The sequence below is a fragment of the Mesoplodon bidens genome (assembly GCF_964165515.1).
Source record: "Mesoplodon bidens genome assembly, chromosome: 10".
Taxonomy (NCBI): domain Eukaryota; kingdom Metazoa; phylum Chordata; class Mammalia; order Artiodactyla; family Ziphiidae; genus Mesoplodon; species Mesoplodon bidens.
Window position 1 is genome coordinate 61,265,307 of NC_138172.1, and position 20,515 is coordinate 61,285,821.

Consider the following 20,515-nt stretch of genomic DNA (forward strand, 5'->3'; position numbering starts at 1 on the left):
AGAGAGAAACTGTTCATAGTGATGATTCTTTTCATATACTATTTTTTTAATTTTATTTTTTGTCCGTGCCACACGGCATGTGGGATCTTAGTTCCCGACCAGGGATGGAACCCTCATCCCCTTAACTGAAGGCATGGAGTCTTAACCACTGGACTGTCAGAGAAGTCCCCTTCATATACTATTGAAACTGATTTGCTCCTCTTGCATTTAGAATTTTCTCATCTAAATTTATGAAAAAAATTGATCTAATTTTCTTTTGGTGGGGGTCCATGTGTCAAGTTCTGGTGTTAATAAAAACAGAGACAGAAACAATAACGATGATTACTGAGCACCTATCATGTATGAGGCCCTGGTAAAGCATTTCTTCTAATTATCTAATTTAGTCATCTTGGCAAGAAGGACATGAGAGATTGGCTCCACTGTGTAGATGAGGCAAGTGAAGCTGGGGCTGAGGGCAGGACAGTGACAGGGCCAAGGCTTACAGCTAGTAAGCAGGGTTGGGATTCAAACCAAAGTCGGAGACTTCAAGATCAATACTTGAACCAGCAATGTATGCCAACTTTATCAACTAGCTTTTCATCTTACTCTACGTTCTGGAACAGATGATATAAAAATAAGAACAATCTGTTCTTCGAAAATTGCAAAAACCTCACCAGGAAAAACCATCAGTTATAAAGATGCCATATTTAAAGCATAAAAAATAAGGAGAGAATGGCTTGTTGGTGGAATAAACATCTTATTTCCATTCATGTCTGCCTGTTTCTACTTAAAACTAGGAAGCCTTCAATTTAATCAATATTTGTAGGAACTCGTCTGAGCCATTACTCTGTCAATCTAGCTCACCACAATGTTCTGTCTCCTACCATTTCTGCCTCCCCAAATATTGTGGAATTGTCTTCTTTATTTCCACAGCCATTGCCCTAGGCAAGGCTGCCATCCTGTTAGTCCAATGACTGTAATACCTTTCAAAAGTGGTTCTCCCCCACTCTCCTTTCTGTGCCCCTTGTACTCATTTTGTACACAGAAGCCAGAGGGATTTATTTTTAAAATACTCTGTGTATTTACTGTTTTATAACAGAATGCTGCCCCACATAGGATATATTGCCAAATATTCAGCTATACAAAATAGTGCATGATGCCTAACTACAAATGGAAAACATAATGTAAAAAAAATAAACACTTAAACACAATATAGGATTCTGCAAAAAGGCATTATTCCAGGTTGTTTTTAATTTTCTTGGGCCTGTCTTTCCCCTTTATGTCTTCAGTGGAATGTGATTATTTTCCACACCACTGCTCCCAACCCCAAACCTGAAATTTAATATATGGAATCTTTAATTCCAGTGAGTCTATAAGAGAGCAAAACAGGCCCCATTTTCTAGTGCTTTCCTTAGCAGAGGAGAATGAGATAAGTACGAACACCTTGACATACCTGTTGTCTTACTGATCTTTTCTCTCTAAGCCTATATTAAACACTCCATAAATATTTGTTGGACAGTATTAAATGAATATGACATTTGGTATTTTGTAGGAATAATCTAAAATTTTTTAATCAATAAACTAGAGGCTTCAATAGAGTACATCCATATTAAATTATGCAATCATAGATTTTCTTAAAATGTGGTTTTTGATTTTTTTTCTCTAAGGTACTGAGTTTTTCATTCTTGACAGCTGATTTCAATACCTTCCCTCATCAAGTATTTTTCCATTCATCTAAAAAAGTCAATTTTCTCTAAGTTTACCTTGAAGCATGACCAAAGACTGTCGAAGGCGGCTGTTTTCTTTCCGGATGTTTGTTAGTTTTTGTTTCAGGCCTCTTATTTTTGTGCACAGTTCCTCCTTCGACAATTCTGCTAGAGGCTCTTCATCCTCACTGGAGCTCTCACCGGGCAGAAAGGCATTTCCCGAATATGGGTCTCTCTAAAATACAAGGCAGGCACAACAAAAGCATCAAGGGAGCTCTCGTGGTTTATCCTGTGTTCCGGATGCTGCTGGGACTTAATTAGACCTACAGGCTCCTGCTCTTCCAGGAGGCGAGTGATCTAGCCTCAGCTTGGTCCTCCACTATCCAGGGGAACTCAGAATAAAAGAGGACATCAAAGTTTCATGCACACATCTCTTTCAAAACAGTAATCAGGATTCTGACTTTCGGCCTAACTTCACGAAAAACACAAAGTAGAAAAATAGTATAACAGAGTAGAATCAACCAGGCCACCATTCAGATCTTTGTAACTCATCTACGTCCTCCATTTCTCTCCCGACACCTCATCCACAGCCTCTCTGTTGAGACTATGCCATGAGGCTAATTTGGGGGTTGATTCCATCAGAGAAAGGAGAAAGATTTACCCAGAACAAAGCACTGATGTCTACCTTTTAGTTTAAAAAATATTTTTTAAGGACAGCAGGACAATAGTCCGAAAACATATGCATTTGAGTCGTAAAACCCAGGCTTTGTTGAGGCAGAAAAGAATTTTCTCCAATTACTAAGCTGGCCTTTATATTTATATTAATCCAAATCTGGAAAATTGGAGCACAGAGTGAAATTTATAAAGATCCGAATCTAGAAGCCTGGAGTATGATGTTTATAAAAATAAACTTTAGAGTAGAAGAGATAAAGGCACATGTACACCAGAACACAACATTGTGAATCAACTATACTCCAATAAAAATTTTGAAAATAGAGATCAAGAAAGTTCCTGCTGAATAGGAAGCGAAGAGACCTCCTGGGGCCTGGCTGAGGAGCAGGAGGAATTCGGAACAGGAAGAACAGAAGGTCAGATTCCAGTGTCTGCTCTTCCTGCCCCGACCTTTGTGGGGAAGCGAGGTGGATCCAGGGGTCAGGGTAGATGATAGAAACATCCAGATGAATGAGGGGCAGTCCCAGGGCAGAAGGGCCGGCTCCGTGCTTCTCAGCACATCATGAATGCCCTAAAGGGGCCCCAAGTCCAGCAACATCAGGGCAACACGGCACCTTCTGGGCCACAGATCAGAAATGGACAAAATTGGTGTCTGGACAAATGGACCAGAGACAGTGTCCAGACTCCCCAGAGCTCATGCAAAGCAGCTGGAGAATCCGGAGGATCCCTGTGTCCTGGTCAGGAACTGGGTAAGTGCTGGGGGAACCGGTGAACGGAGAGGCTACAGGGTGCCAGAACCTTACAGAAGTTGGCAGCGGGTCCCAGCACAGCAAACATCAGCAGATGGTGCCAACAGAACCCCCTGGGAGCTGGAAGGAATGCTGTGCCTCAGCAGTAACAGTACTGGACACTAAGGAAACAGGCAGAAAACTTAGAGCCTGGGCAGAAGACCAGCTGTCCCTCCCCAGAGGCTGGATGATATGTAAGACTCCTCAAAACTTGAAACACTTCCCAGGAAAAAAACAGGAAAGGGAGGAGAGTGAGAAGCTAGTCTCCATTGAGACTTAAACCCTGAAGTGACTGAAACTATACCAATACCTCAAAGGGATTTTAAACACCAGAACACTCTAACTGGGCTTCCCTGGTGGTGCAGTGGTTAAGAATCCTCCTGCCAATGCAGGTTCGAGCCCTGGTTTGGGAAGATCCCACATGCCGCAGAGCAACTAAGTCCCTGCGCCACAACTACCGAGCCTGCGCTCTAGAGCCCGCTAGCGACAACTACTGAAGCCCGTGCGCCTAGCCTGTGCTCTGCAACAAGAGAAGCCACCGCCATGAGAAGCCCGCGCGCCACAACGAAGAGTAGCCCCCTCTCCCAGCAACCAGAGATAAGCCCGTGCGCAGCAACGAAGACCCAACACAGCCAAAAATAAAATTAAAATTAAAAAAAAAGAACACTCTGTAATTCACTGTCAATGGACAAGTTCAAGCTTTTTTTTTCTCCCCCTTTTCTTATCTACCAGGGATGGAGAATTGAAAGCCAGATGAGATCAGTTACAGAAAATACAATTATATTTTTGTATGATCAGCAATGTATACATTCAACCTCACTCCTTATTTTATAAGTATACCAATCTATGTATGTATACATATTTCATTATTCCACGTGTGTATGACATATATAATATATATAATGGTAATGAAAATTACTATTGTCCTATGTTGGCAAGTAGCTAAAGTACTCATGCTAGATATATAAATCTTTAATTAAAAAACTGATGCATTTGGTTAAAAGGAAATGAGGCTTCCCTGGTGGCGCAGTGGTTGAGAGCCCGCCTGCCAGTGCAGGGGACACGGGTTCGTGCCCCGGTCCGGGAAGATCCCACATGCCGCAGAGCGGCTGGGCCCGTGAGCCATGGCCGTGGAGCCTGCGCGTCCAGAGCCTGTGCTCCGCAATGGGAGAGGCCACAACAGCGCGAGGCCCACATACCGCAAAAAAAAAAAAAAAAAAAAAAAAAAAGGAAATGAAATATTTATTTAAAAAACTGAAGGATGCCTACTGAGATCATAGTTCTATGCAGAGTATTGAGAAAAAATAGAATATATGGTCTAGTTCTTGCAGGAATTTCCCACAAGAGAGAAATGAAATCAAGCATAAATCCATTTATAAGCATCATTGGAAGACAAAGTTAATAGACAATAGATTGGGATAAGATATTTGCAAAATCTAAAACCACATGAAACTAATTTCTACAGTAGATATGGTATATGTGCCAATCAATAAGAATAGAACGGGAACCCACCAGAACAGACTAAGAAACCCAACAGAAACTATAAAAACTCAATAGAGAAAAGGACAGTGGCAGAGACCGCTGGCTATCACCAGGTATTTGTTCTCCCATTCTTCTACAGTAATAGGTTTTTAGCTCAGCAGGTAGGTGTCAGCTAGATTACATTTCCCAGACTCCCGGACGGCTCAGTGTGGCTATGTGACTAAGCTTCCGCCAGTCAAATAGGAGTAGAAACAATGTGTACCACTACTGGGTCATGACCTTAGGAGGAATGGGCTGGCCTTCTCCTGCCTGAATTCTATTTTTGTTGGCAGAGAGGAAGGCATGCAGGTGGGAGCTGGAGTAGTCACCTTGACCCAGGGACAGAGGCTGTGTGTTCAGGAAGGTAAATGAACAAGATAAGACGGAGCCTCAACATTTTGGCACTGCTACAGCAACTAGGACTGCTCTTTCTATTATGTGAAAGGGAAATAAACTTCCATCTTTATACGCCACTGTGATATTTGGGTCTTTGTTACAGCCTTTGCAACATGCATCTTAACTAATGCAGATTTTGATACCTAGAAGCTGGATACCCAAAACTTGACATAGGTTTGAATTACTTAGAGCTCAGGTTATGGTCAAAAAGAGCAAAGGTATAACATGCTGGAAGGTTGTTGACTCTTGTTAGACCTTGGTGATGACACATTTGGTAAAACTGTCACCTGCAATGCCTTGGAAGGCACACCATGTGCTTATTGAGACTGGAAAAAGAATGTCTGTGTGTATGAGTGACTTCTTGTCAGTGCTAGCTAGTTTGCAGAAATGGAAGGCTTTCTCCTTCCGTCTGCATTTAGAATGTAGCATGCAAATTTAAACTGAGTCCAGTCATGTTAAATCTCCAAGGTTTGAAAAAAATGAATGACGTCTACATCTAAATTGTAAGAGATAAGAAAAAAAGCCTGTGAACTCAAGGCTTTCTCAAGAGCTTCTCTTTAAGTGTTCTCTGCCAGACACTGAAATCCATCCCAATGGTAAGCCTCAGCTTCAGTGCATTATCTTCAAGCTTTTTGTTTCATATGGCAATTAAGTCACTGCCAAAAGTTGGAGAGAAAAGAGGCTGAGCAGCCGTAATAATAGAGGAGAGGTTTCAGGCTTATTTATGACCAAATAAGATCTCTGGCTGTAGTTACTTGCAATGAAACCAAACAGAAAGAAATAGTTTGGAAAGCTATTAAGTTTTTGAGAAACACAAATTGCAAAAGAAACCATACTACTGGCCTGCTAGAGCAGGTGACTATTTTGCCCTCAAGGAACCACTGGACAACCCCCCACCACCCAAAACCTGCACCAGCAAATTGAAACAAGATATCATTTTCTCCCATCAATTGCCAAATATATGAAATAAGGACATAAATGCTAAGTGTTGGCAGGGAAGCACAACATGGAACCCCTTATGCACTGCTGCTGGGCATGTGGACTGATGTGGACATTCTGGAAAGCAATTTCATTGTCATATCAAAGCCATTACTCACCCTTCTAAGTGTTTATTCCAGAGACATTCTCACGCTGTTTCTTAAATGGACATGTATGCGGACATTTATTTTGTCATTGTTTGTAGTACCAAGATGCTGGAGGAAATCTAGGTTTTCATCATTGGAGGAAAGGACAAGTAAAATGATGCTATGCTTTGTTAGACGCAACGTATCGTATATAATAGCAATATAGATGTTAAAAACGGTGCTGATTGAAAAGCCAAACAGATTGAGCTATATATTATGATACCAATGTACTACTAAATGATGTGTGAAATGATGGAGCCATAAGGTTGTACAGTGCAGCGTGCTTTGTAAACAGACAAAACATGGATATGGAAACAAGCCATATCCATGCTAGGGGACAGTGGGTGATGATGTACAAAAGAGAAAGTTCTTTATATACTAATGGAAAGATTCTCAGAATACATTAAGTAAAAAAGCAAAGTACAAAGCAGCCTATCTAGTAAGTTACTTTTTGTGCAAAAGAGGGGATAAGAATATCTATATTCATATTTGCTTTATTTGAACAAAGAAACACTGGGAGGATAAACAAGAAAGCCATAAAGTGGTTACATGTGGTAGGGGGCCAGGAGGCAGGAACAGGGCGAGTGGGGCAGCTGTGTGGGAGACTTTTCACACACAGATATATAATTTTTAGGCTTTTGATTTTTTTATTACTCAAAAAAGCTTCATTTTAAATTTAGCTTTCTGACTCTGTGCTTGTGCCTTCAACACTTCCACAAGGATTTTCTGCCCCTCCATAGGAAAGCATATGTGACCGGTCACAGACATGCTTAGCAGACATGGACCCACCATAGGCCCGGCTGACATGTTGTTTCGTTTCAGGAAACCTCATAAGAACTTTAGGTCTCACAGCAACAACTTCTCAAAGTCGGCCTGGGCACATTCCACATGCAGATTTTGGTGCTTTCCCAACCTTCTGGGTTTAAGAGTAAACAATTCTATTGCCAGGGGTTCGGGACAGCCTCGTTTTGTCAGAGGCTGTGTCGTGGGGCAGCCTAGGATGTGTGGCATGCCAGATGCTGGACCGTCTCAGTGCCTCCAGACACTATCCCCGGAGAGTAAAATATATTCTAAACCATGAGAATGTACAGTATGTATTTTAAAAATTAAACGAAAATACATGCACATAAGCACTCCATGTATTACAAAGACACACAAATAAAAAATAAAGGATAAACAGGTGGATAGTTTGTCCAAAGTGTAAGAGGAGAATGGGAGTGGGGAATTCAGATCAAAAAGGAATAAATGAATAAATACAAATAAGAAAGGGGCCCGGGCCAAACCTGTGATGAGGATGGGCTGCAAACTGGAGTCAAAAAAAAAAAAAAAAAAAAGCAATAAATTTTAGAAGAGGTGTTCCAATTTCTCCAGTGGTTTGGGGAGGAAAAAAATATTTTCTGACAGTTTGCTGATCTTTAATGTCCCAGGAGATCAAGTAACGTTTGAACAATGTATAGTTGGCCACACTTTAATAGAAGCTGGTAAAATGGCTTGTGAATACGTTTCTAATTCAACTTGTTTAACATTAAAAAGAGAACACGAAATTTTATTCCTTCAGTTGAATAAAGAATTAAAGGGAAGAATCTATTAATGCAAGAGGGGGAAATGCACTAATAAATTGTGAAAGGAATTATGGAATTATGGCAGAGCAAGGGAAGAAAGTACCACCACAACAGCAGCACACCAACCTGCCCTTTATCCAGGTCACTGTTCGCATTCTCTGAGTCCATCGTCTCCGTCCTTTTCCTCTTTCCTTTTCTAAGAGCTTGGGTATTGGTAATTTCCTCTGTTTGCAAGATCTTCTGCATTTTCTCAGTTAGTTACCAAAGGTTTTCTGAAATTGTAGGAGGAAGGAATGCCCATGAGATGGTTCTACTCTGGATGTAGTCCAAAAGTTAATGTTTTTCCTTAAAATGAAAAACAAACAAAAGGATCCATAATATGTTTACAACTGTATGTTTCATAAAGGGACTAGCCACTCAAGTAAATTATTTTACTTAATACTTTCTGTCATTCCTTCTCCCACTGGCTAATTTAGGACACACTTTCACTTGGTTCAAAATCATGAGGATATCATGTTTCCAGAACGTGGGATACAGGAAGTTGTCATTTATAAAATCAAATGGCATAAATTTTTTCCATCTTTTCAAGTTTTTTCTTGTCAATCAGTTATGAGGAGTCTAAAAAACAAAGTAGAAACCTTGTAAAATTATGCAAATGATTTGAGGACTGAAGTTATATAACTTTAGGAAAAAGACATTAATAATAGCAGATCTAGGGACTTCCCTGGTGGTCCAGTGGTAAAGAATCTGCCTTCCAATGCAGGGGATGCGGGTTCGATCCCTGGTCAGGGAACTCAGATCCCACATGCTGCGGGTCAACTAAGCCCGCACACCACAACTACTGAGCTCACGCACCTCAACTAGAGAGCCTGCGTGCCACAAACTACAGAGCCCACGAGCCCTGGAGCCTGTGCACCACAACTAGAGAAGAGAAAACCTGCTCGCCACAACTAGAGAGAAGCCCACCTGCCTCAATGAAGAGCCCGCGCACCTCAACGGAGATCCCGCAGGCCTCATTGAAGATCCTGCGTACCGCAACTAAGAGCCAACGCAGCCAAAGATAAATAAAATAAATAAATGAAAATAATAAATAAATCTTTAACAATAATAATAGCCGATCTCATCAGGACCAAAAATATTCCAAGGGAGATCAGTAAGAATGGCCTAGAAATTTGTTCTGTTTTTTTCCTGAAAAGTCTAAAGTTTTGAGATGGAAGATTTTCTTTGGTGTAAACTTAAGAGTAGCACCATAAAGAATGCAAAAAAATCTCAAAGGCAACAATGCATTTCATTAAAATTTTCAGGTAGAATCATTTTTTCAAAACCTGATAAAACAGATGATAGTTTTTAGGTTTAATAGTTTTGAAATGACCAAATCTAGCTTTTGCTGTGTATGGATGATTCAACACTTTTGGTCATAGCATTTTTTTTTTAATATTTATTTATCTGCCTGTGCCGGGTCTTAGTTGCAACACGCAGGATCTTCCTTGCTGCCTGTGGGATCTTCACTGTGGCATGTGGGATCTAGTTCCCTGACCAGGGATTGAACCCAGGCCTGCTGCATTGGGAGCATGGAGTCTTAGCCACTGGACCACGAGGGAAGTCCCTGTAGCATCCTTATTACTTGCATATGTTGGTTTGTTTTCATGAAAAGATATTTAATTATAAACAATAAAACTTTACAGAAGAGACTAGCTTAAAGGGAGTTCGACAAATATGTGGATTGTTGAGTAGAAGGTAACTATACTCTTTACCAAATTACACCAAGTAATCCTTTTAGAAAATATGGTTCTTTTACCTATTTTAAGAGAAATTCTTTATTCTCTACTCCAAGCATAAAATTATATTTAGTCTTTCCAAGATTGCTTGTTGTGACTTTTTGAAAACTTACTTTATGTTTTCAAATACATGAATAGTGCTTCAGCTAACACATGGGACTGGACTGTAATATCTAACTCACAAATATCAGAGATCTTACTTAGTATCAAGCTTTATTAATAATTTCAAAGATACAAGCAATCAAAAGGCACAGGCAGAATGGGGAGGTCTAGGACATCCTGGCTTTATAGGTTCTTCCTTCTAGAACAAGAGGTGAGGCCTCTAACTGAGGTTTGGGGGTCACCTCACACAGTGGGTGTGTTTAAGTCGTGACACTTCTCCATTTTATACCTAAGAGTTGTACTGCTTGCGTGACCTTCTCTAGGGAATTATAAGTCCATAGATCCTAGGTATGTTTGCCATAGGCAATTTTAAATCAAGGATACACAGTTAAGAGCATTCCATAGACAAAAACTCCACTTGTAGCAAATATCAATCATCTGTTTACTCAGAGCAAGGTCAACACACATTTTCTGTGAAGCGTCAGATAGTACATATTTTAGGCTTTGCAGGACAAAGGGCAAAATCAAGGATATTATGTAGGTACTTATAAGCAAGAAGAAAATAAATCTTCACAAAAGTTTTATTCGTAAAATTGAAACTATACTACTAATAATTGAGTATAACTTTTTGTCAGACAGGCCTAAAAATGAGACTGGAACTAAAAAAGATATCTTGTTTAATTAGGGTTCAAAGTGTTCCCTACCATCAGAATTAATGGCAAATGCTCACTTGCCAATGCTGACCCATTATGAAATTTTATGAATTTTGTGACCTTGGGTTAGGCAATGATTTCATACATATGACAACAAAAACGTTATTTTCACAAATGATACCATCAAGAAAGTAAAGACAACTTACACAATGGAAGGAAATACATGAAAATAGATCTCACAAGGGACATGAATACAAGATATATAAAGAACTCTTACAACACAATAATAAAAAGACAAATGCCCGAGTTTTTTAAATGGACAAAGGATTTAAACAGACATCACTTCAAAGAAGATATATAAATAGCAAATAAGCACAGGAAAAGAGGCTTAGTATCATTAATCACTACATAAATGCTCATAAAAACTACAGTGAGAGGCCTCTTCATATGCACGAAGATGACTATAATCAAAAAAGACAGAAAACAAAAAGTTTTGGTAAAGACGTGGAGAAATTGGAAGCCTTATATCTTGCTGGTGGGATTGTAAAATAGTGCAGGCATTTTGGAAAAGTCTGGCAGCTCTAAAAGTTAACTATTACATCATCATATGACACATCAACTTCATTCTTACGTATATACCCAAGAGAAGCGAAAGCATACATCCATACAAAAACCTGTACACAAACCTTCATAGCAGTATTAGCCATAATAGCTAAAAAGTGGAAAAAAACAAATGTCTATCAACTCATGAATAGATAAATAAAATGTGGTGCATCCGTACAGTGAAATACGATTCGGCAATAAGAAGAAATGAAGTTCTGATACATGCCACAACATAAATGAGCCTTGTACAGTAACACAATAATAGCCACATAGAAAACTAAAAAAAGCATGTGATGTAATTAAAATGAAAACTGCTAAGAAAAATGCATGTAAATGGTGTAAACTATTATTTCAAATTATATACAAGCAGATTATCAAGAATGGATGACAAAGCTGATCTTAAAAGTCCTCTTCTCTATTTTCATATTGTGGACTAGATGGTCCTGGTAAAGAACATTTGAAAATATACAGTAATATATTTAAAACTTATATTTAAAGCATACTTTAACCAGCAGTAGAGAAAACAACAAAGAAGTCAGAGAAAATGAGAAAACACAGTTCCACAGGATAAGAGAGCCCTGGAGCCAAAATTTACTCTGAAAGCATCTACTTCTTTATAGTAGCCTATAGCTTGGATTTCAACCAGCACAGTTTTCAAGGTATAGGAAAGAGCGCTGGGACCTCAAGAGAGGTATGAGGTCAGTTTGAGGAAACTACTCTGAAGTTGAGAAAAGCAACACCCAGATGGTGATACTTTCAGTGTGTGAACTAGGAAAATACCACTCCAAGGAAGGCACTTTGCCTGTCTTACCCCAGGCTGAGTGAAAGAGAAAAAAAATGTGGTACTGGCACAAACAGACTATAGGAAAAGGACAGAGAGCCTAGTAATAAACATATAATGGTCAACTGATCTTCAATAAGGGTGGCAAGAGCACCCAATCTGGAAAGGACAGTCTTTTCAACAATTGGTGCAGGGAAACAAGATGTCCACATGCAAAAGAATGAAGTTGGACTCTTACCTTGTACCACATATTAAAATAAACTCAAAATAGATCAAAGACCTAAAACTATAAAACTCTTAGAATAAAACAGAAGGGGAGATCTTCATGACCTTGGATTTGGCAAAGGTTTCTTAAGTGTGACACCAAAAGCACAGGCAACAAAAGAAAAAAATAAACTGGACTTCATCAAAATTAAAACCTTTTATAAATCAAAGAACAGTATTGAGAGAGAAAAGATAACCCACATAATGGGAAAAAAATGTTTGAAACTCATATATCAGATAAATAACCAGCATATACAAAGAACGCCCATAACGCAAAAAAAAAAAAAACACCCAACTTAAAAATGGGCTATAGACTTGAATAGATATTCCTCCAATGAAAATAAACAAATGGCTAATTTCAAATGAAAAGATGCTCAAAATCATTAGCCATTAAGGAAATGCAAATGAAAAAAACCACGGAGATACCACTTCAAACCCATAAGAATGGCTATTATCAACAAAATGGAAAACAGTAAGTGTTGGCTAGGATATGGAGAAATTGAAAATGCTGTACATTGCTGGTGGGAATGCAAAATGGTGCAGCCACTGTGGAAATGTGCATGATATGTAGACACCACCCGAAACTGAACAGCTGTAGTGCTATAGTCCCCTTCTGGAACATCCCTGAAAGACAGTGGTAAAGGGAAATCTTCCCAGTGCACAGAACTTACAGCAGTGCACTTAGTTGTTTACTTGAAAGGAGAAATAGTTAGATGTGTAATTTTATACTGATTCATGGGCTATGACCAATGAGTGGCTAATGGTAAGGGACATGGAAGGAGTATGTTTGGGAAATTGGGAAATTTGGGGAAGAGGTAGACAGATGTCTCTAAATAGGCAAAACAACAACAACAACAACGTGAAGACGTCAACTATATTTCAATTTAAAAAAACTAAAAAAAAAAGTGAAGATATCTGTGTCTTGTGTGAATGCTCATAGGTGACCTCAGCAAAGGAAGATTTTAACGATCAAGTGGATACCATCAGCTTTTCCCGAATCACCCCATCATTGCCCAATGGGCTTATGAACAAGGTGGCTGTGGTGGGAAGGATGGACTTCCACTCACCAAGGCCGCTGCTGAGTGTCCATCTGTCAGCAGCAGAGATCAACACTGAGTTCCCTATGTGGTACCATTCCCCAGGGTGATCAGTCAGCTACCTGGTAACAGGTTGATGCCATTAGACCACTTCCATCATGGCAGTGGAAGTGTATTATTCCTACTGGAATAGACACTCTGGATATGGAACTGGCATCCCTGCATGCAATGCTTCTGCAAAAATTACCATCTGTGGACTTAGAGAATGCCTATCCACTGTCATAATATTCTATACAGCATTGATTCTGATCAAGAAACTCACTTAACAGCAAGAGAAGGGCTACACTGGGCCCACACTTATGGAATTCACTATTCTTAACATGTTCCCCACCATCATGAAGCAGCTGGTTTGACGGAATGATGAAATGGCCTTTTGAAGACTGAGTTACAGTGCCAGCAAGTTGGTAATACCTTGTAGATCTGGAGCAAGGTTTTCCAGAAGACTATACAGTCTAGAACCAGCATCTAATATGTGGTGCTGCTTCTCCCACACATAGAATTCACAGGTCTAGGAATCAAGGGATAGAATGGGAGAGGCGCCACTCATTATTACTCCTAGACTCACTAGCAAAATTGTTGCTTTCCGTTCCCATGGCCTTATGATTTGCTGGCTTAGAGGTCTTAATTCCAGAGGGAGGAATGCTTTCACATTTATGCCACTGACACAATTATTCCATTGAAATGCAACTTAAGACTGTAGCTGAGTCACTGTGGATGCCACATGCTTCTGAATCAACAAGCAAAGAAGGAGTTACTGTGTTGGCTGGGGTGAGTGATACTGACTACCCAGTGGAAAATAGACTGGTACTCCACAGTGGAGGTAAGAAAGAGTATTTCTGGAATATAGGAGATCCCTTAGGATGTCTCATAGTATTACCATGCCCTGTGATTAAGGTCAATGGAAAACTACAACCCAATCCAGGAAGGACTACTAATAGCTCAGATCCTTCAAGAATGAAGGTTTGGGTCACTCCACCAGTTAAAGAACCACAACCAGCTGAGGTGCTTGCTGAAGGCAGGGGAATACAGATTAGGTAGTGGAAGAAGATAGTTATTAATACCAGCTACAACCTTATGACCAGTTATAGAAAGAGGATTGTAACGGTCATAAGTATTCCCTTATTTTGTTATGAATACGTTTGTGTGTGTGTATGAATGTGAGTGTTGGGGAAATATCTGTTTCCTTCCCTCTCTTATTCCCTCCTCATGTAACATAAAATGTATTGGCCTTACTGTATTTGTTATTCATTTTATATTCATTTTATATCATAGTATTTAAGCTAGGAGAAGTATAAACGTCACTCACGGACTTAACCTCATCTTCTGGGGAAGGGGTTAGCACATTTTCAGTTGTGTGCTGGATAACTGTATCACATTAGGCAGAACTATGACCTTGTTATTGTCTTTATTTGGAGATTAAGTATAGTTTCAGGAGATACGGGTGCCCAAGTTGATATGGGTGATGGCTAATTTTATGGCTCAGTTTGACTGGGCCATGGGGTAGTTAACATTAGTTTGATATGTATTTGAAGGTATTTATGCGTGAGATTAACATTTGAATCCATAAACTGGGTAAGGCAGATTACCCTCTCCAATGTGGGTGTGCCTCATCCAATCTATTGAAGGCCTGAACAGAACAAGAGGAGGAGTAAGGGAGAATTCACCCTCTGCCTATCTTCAAGCTGGGACATTGGTCTTTGACTGCCTTTGAACTCATTTTGGGACACCATCAGCTCTACTGCTTCTCAGATTTTCATACTGTAGTTTTACCCTCCCCTCATCACATTTTATGTTGTTGATTTCACAATGTACATCTTTTACCTTGTGTATCATTAACAAATTATTGTAGTTATGATTATTTTTACTACTTTGGTCTTATAACCTTCAAACTAGATGTATAACTGATTTACCCACCATTAAAACATTTGGGTATTCTGAATTTAAGCAGTGGAATTTGTACTTTTATACATTTTACTATTACTGACAAGCATCCTTTCATTTCAGTTCAAAGAAGTTCCTTTAACATTTCTTATAGGCTAATCTAGTGCTTATGAACTCCTTCAACTTTCACTTGTCTGGAAAATTCTTTCTCTCTCTTTCAATTCTGAAGGATAACTTTGCTGGGTATACTTTTTTTTTGGCTGCCAGGAAAGCAAGAGCAAAACATAAATCTATTAGGGCTTCCCTGGTGGCGCAGTGATTGAGAGTCCACCTGCTGATGCAGGGGACACAGGTTCGTGCCCTGGTCTGGGAAGATCCCACATGCCGCGGAGCGGCTGGGTCCGTGAGCCATGGCCGCTGAGCCTGCGCGTCCGGAGCCTGTGCTCTGCAACGGGAGAGGCCACAATAGTGAGAGGCCCGCGTACCGCAAAAAAAAACAAAACCAAAAAAACCCCATAAATCTATTAATATAATTAACTACATAAAATATGAAAATAAAAAAACTGTATGATCATATCAAGACGTAGGAAAATCACTAAACAATCATTCACGACAAAAATTTTCGCAAAGTACGACTAAAAAGATTTTCTTTAATCTGATGAAGAGAATCTACCAAAAACCATATAGGGAACAACATACTCAGAAGCATTCAAACCTTTTGAAATTCAGACCAATATAAGGATTCCCACTATCACCACTTTTAGTCAATATAATACTTAAGATTACAGCGACAACATAAGGCAAGAAAAGGTTTAAACTATATACGTATTGAAAAGAAAAAAACTAAACTGTTCTTATTCACATATAATCTGAGTATCTACACAGAAAACTCAAAATAATGGGGAGACAAAATATTTCAATTAATAAAGGAAGCCAGCAAGTTTTTCAACTATAAGAGCAATCTGAATATCATCAACACAAAGGCAGAACTCATTGAAACAGACAGCAGAGGTTACCAGGGGCTGGGAGTGGGGGAAACAGGAAGATGATGCTTCAAGGGTACAAACTTCCAGTTAGAAGATGAGTAAGTTCTGGGAATGTTACATACAGCACAGTGATCATAGTTAACAGTACTATATCATACACTTAAAAGTTGATAAGAGAGTAAGTCATAAATGTTCTCACCGCAAAAATGAAATGGTAACTGTGTGACGTGATAAAGGTGTGAGCTAAAGCTATGGTGGTAATCATTTTGTAATAAACAAGTATATCAAACCAACATGTGTACTCCTTAAACTTATATAATATCAATCATATCTCAATAAAGTTGGGGAAAACAGCACACAAAGATAGAAAATGCAATTAAAAATATATAAATTGGCTCTAAACTTTATGTGAGAGAGTCAAGAGCCAAGAATAGTCAAGACACTTTTGAAGTACAAAGTAGAAGGAGATTTCCTACAAGACTTATTATAAAGCCATAGTAATTAAGGTAGTGTGCTACTGGTGCAAGGACAAACAAACAAACCAACAGAACAGAAAGAGAATAAAAAGTCCCCATTAGAGAGTAAACTCCACAATGGCAAAAATCTTCTGTTATGTTCACTGACATATTCAATATTTAATTCTTTGGGCTGCTGGAACAAAGTTTCTCTTCCATTATTTTAAGTTAATTTAAATCGCAGGAAAGAAGAAGTACAGAGTTATCAAAGGGAAATAATTGACTCAAAGATAAAACAATGAATACAATTCACATCTCTAGTAAAAAGAATATTTTAAAATACTTCTTATATTAATAAAATATACAAATAATTACCAAGTTTTACCTCAAGCTTTTATATACTTTTCTACTAAAAATAATCATCATTAACATAAACATGTAAAGTACTTAAAACCAGCTAAAGATATAAATAGGGATGGGATTTTGATGAGTATATTATTTTAATTTTCAGGGTTGTTAGTTCTTCAGCTTAAATTTGCATTTTTCCTCATATTACGTCTGCTAAGTTTTTTTTCCCACATGCAGAAAGCTAGATATTGTCTTAATGGTTTCTGGAAAATAGAAATGAAAGCCACAGTACCTAGCCATAGTCACCTCTTTTTGTTCTGCAATGTATATAATATTTTTAAGTCACTTAAAGACAAAATCCAAGTAATTGGTACTTTTATATATCTTTTGATCCCCCCCCCAATTAAACACCTATCTTATTACTCACTGATGCCTTCACTGACTTGTCTTGGGTCTATTCCCAACCAAAAAGGTCTGATGCTCAAATCCTTCACATACTGCCTAGATGCCTATAACAACACCAGTACTGCTGGACCAGCTTCCACTAAAGGTCTTTCAGGAAACGTTCCTGAAAAAGTTGTCCCTCCCCTGGTCTTCTGCAGTAGCTTCATTGCTATAACACACAAGACTCTATTTTAGTTATTATGTAACTTTGATAACTATGGTCACAACAAGTAAGTCCAGAGCATACTTGCTGGACTCCACTTAACCAAGACAGTGGCACAGCCACTTATACTCCATCCTCTCACCCAAACCGGATTGGTTTTATTCAATTCCAGAATCAAATGTTTCAGTGATCACTAGAGCAGCTGACTCTGCAATTCCCTTGTCAAGTGCATAATGAAAGTATGAAATAAGCAAGACTATTCATGAGGTGAAGTTATACTTCTGCACACTTAGAAGAGGATGTGTGCTGAACGAAACCATGGGATACTATTCCAAAAATTCTGCAGAACTTACCACTAAGCCTTTCAGTACTTTTGTGTGCTATGTGTAAGCCTAACACAGTCTAAAATTGGGAGATAGCCTTTACATAGACATTTGTTAAAGTAAAAAGAAAAATCTATTAATAGAAAGTATAGAGTACAACAGAGTAAGAACTAGTTACATTCAAAAAGAGACATGTGGGCTTCCCTGGTGGCGCAGTGGTTGAGAGTCCGCCTGCCGATGCAGGGGACACGAGTTCGTGTCCTGGTTCGGGAAGATCCCACATGCCGCGGAGCACCTGGGCTCGTGAGCCATGGCTGCTGAGCCTGCGCGTCCGGAGCCTGTGCTCCGCAACGGGAGAGGCCACAACAGTGAGAGGCCCACGTACAGCAAAAAAAAAAAAAAAAAAAAAAAGAGAGACATGTACCAAAATGGTCATTGCAGCTCTATTCACAATAGCCCGGAGCTGGAAACAACCTAAGTGTCCATCATCGGATGAATGGATAAAGAAGATGTGGCACATATATACAATGGAACATTACTCAGCCATAAAAAGAAACGAAACTGAGCTATTTGTAATGAGGTGGATAGACCTAGAGTCTGTCATACAGAGTGAAGTAAGTCAGAAAGAGAAAGACAAATACCGTATGCTAACACATATATATGGAATTCAAAAAAAAATGTCATGAAGAACCTAGGGGTAAAACGGGAATAAAGACACAGACCTACTTGAGAATAGACTTGAGGATATGGGGAGGGGGAAGGATAAGCTGTGACAAAGCGAAAGAGAGGCATGGACATATATACACTACCAAACGTAAGGTAGATAGATAGTGGGAAGCAGCCGCAGAGCACAGGGAGATCAGCTCGGTGCTTTGTGACCGCCTGGAGGGGTGGGATGGGGAGGGTGGGAGGGAGGGAGATGCATGAGGGAAGGGATGTGGGAACAGATGTATATGTATGACTGATTCACTTTGTTATAAAGCAGAAACTAATTTAAAAAAATTAAAAAAAAGAACTAGTTACAGAAACATTTCCAAAACACAGAAAACAAATTTTTAAAAATACACACTGAATATTACTACAGTCACTATGTGTTTCCAAAAAACAACAAAACTTCATTTCAATAGTTTCTAACCTCAGTTAGAAAAAAATAAAGTTTTAAAAAAAAAGGAAGATGCTAGATATTTGCTATCTTACTCTCTGTTGAACCCCTATTTGACATCTTTAGTTAGTAATTTATGCCTAGATGCTTCCTGAGTATGGTGATACACTTTCAATGTCTCTGGAAATTCTGACACATTATTGTTTATCAGAATCTTTTGCTAACCTCCAGATCCTATGTAAATATATATATCTGATGATGTATCTACCCACAGACCCATTCTTCATACATCCACTTATCACCAACTGTTGAAATCAACCCCAAATTCTATTTTTTTAAATAATTATAATAGACTTCATTTTTTAAAGCAGTTATAGAAAAAGCGAGTGGAAAGTACAGAGGGTTTTCATATATCCCTTCATCTCCCTCCATGCCCGGTTTCCTATTATTAACATTTTGTATTAGCGAGCCAGTACTGATTGATACGTTATTATTAACTAAAGTCCAGAGTTTACATTAAGGGTGACTCTGCATGAGTTTCTCTATTGGTTTTGACAGATGTATAATGATATGTATTCACTCTTAGAGTATCATACAAATGGTTTCACTACAAATCCTCTGTGCTCTGCCTATTCATCCCTTCCTCCTTTGCAGTCCCTGGCAATAGCTGATCTCTTTACTACCTCCATAGTTTTGTCGTTTCCAAAATGTCATAGAGTTGCAAACATATGGTATGTAGCCTCTTCAGCTTGGCTTCTTTCACTTAGCATTATGCATTTAAGATTCCTTCATGTCTTCATGGCCTGATAACTCTTTTTATTATATTTTATATTAAATAATATTTTTATATTAAATTTTATATTATATTTTATATTTTTATATTAAATAATATTTCACTGTATGGATATACCATGGTTTATCCATTTGCCTACTGAAGGACATACTAGTTGCTTCCCAGTTTTAGCAATTCTGAATGAAGTGACTATAAACATTCATGCAAGTTTTGTGTGGACGTAACTTTTCAAGTCATGTGGGTAACTACCAAAGAGTGTGTTTATTGGATCATATAATAAGAGTATGTTTAGTTTTGTAAGAAACTGCCAAGCTGCCTTCCAAAGTGTCTGTACCATTCTGCATTCCCATCAGCAATGGAGAGCTGCTGTTGCTCCACATCCTCTCCAACACTGGGTGTTTCGGATTTTAGTCATTCTAATGGCTGTGTAGTGCTATTTCATTGTTGTTTTAAGTTGCAATTAATTCCTTAATGATGTATGATGCTAAGCATCAACCCCAAATTCTTTTAATGGCTGTAACTGTAAGAAAAACAAACTTTTCCAGTAAGCATATACAGTACGTGTATATTTATCTTTTTTTAAGTCATACAAACATACATGTGATATTAGTACAAAAACACAGTATAAAACAAAAGAGAAATTTCAAAGGAGGTAAAAATGTATCAAACAATATTTTAAAATAAGTATTGGGGCTTCCCTGGTGGCGCAGTGGTTGAGAGCCTGCCTGCCGATGCAGAGGATGCGGGTTCGTGCCCCGGCCCGGGAGGATCCCACATGCCGCAGAGCGGCTAGGCCCGGCTGGGCCCGTGAGCCATGGCCGCTGAGCCTGTGCGTCCGGAGCCTGTGCTCCGCAACGGGAGAGGCCACACAGTGAGAGGTCCGCAAAAAAAAATAAATAAAAAAAAAAAAATAAAATAAAATAAGTATTATTTTCTTTATTGAAATGAGAAAACTTTTTTGATCTGATTAAATACATATATATAAATTATTAGC

At 38.9% G+C, this 20,515-nt stretch overlaps 1 protein-coding gene across 2 annotated transcripts in view; it reads right to left on the reverse strand.

Moving 5' to 3' along the window:
* The window catches only part of LOC308623373 (BEN domain-containing protein 6), a 137,276-nt gene that overhangs the window by 24,004 nt on the left and 92,757 nt on the right, over positions 1-20,515 (reverse strand). For both annotated transcript variants that reach the window (XM_081245657.1, XM_081245656.1), the window contains exons 2-3: positions 7,875-8,020; positions 1,743-1,920 (exon numbers count right to left, since the gene is read on the reverse strand). In XM_081245657.1, the coding sequence (XP_081101783.1) occupies positions 1,743-1,920; positions 7,875-7,994 (298 nt within the window). In that variant the 5' untranslated portion in view covers positions 7,995-8,020. The remainder of the gene's footprint in view (positions 1-1,742; positions 1,921-7,874; positions 8,021-20,515) is intronic.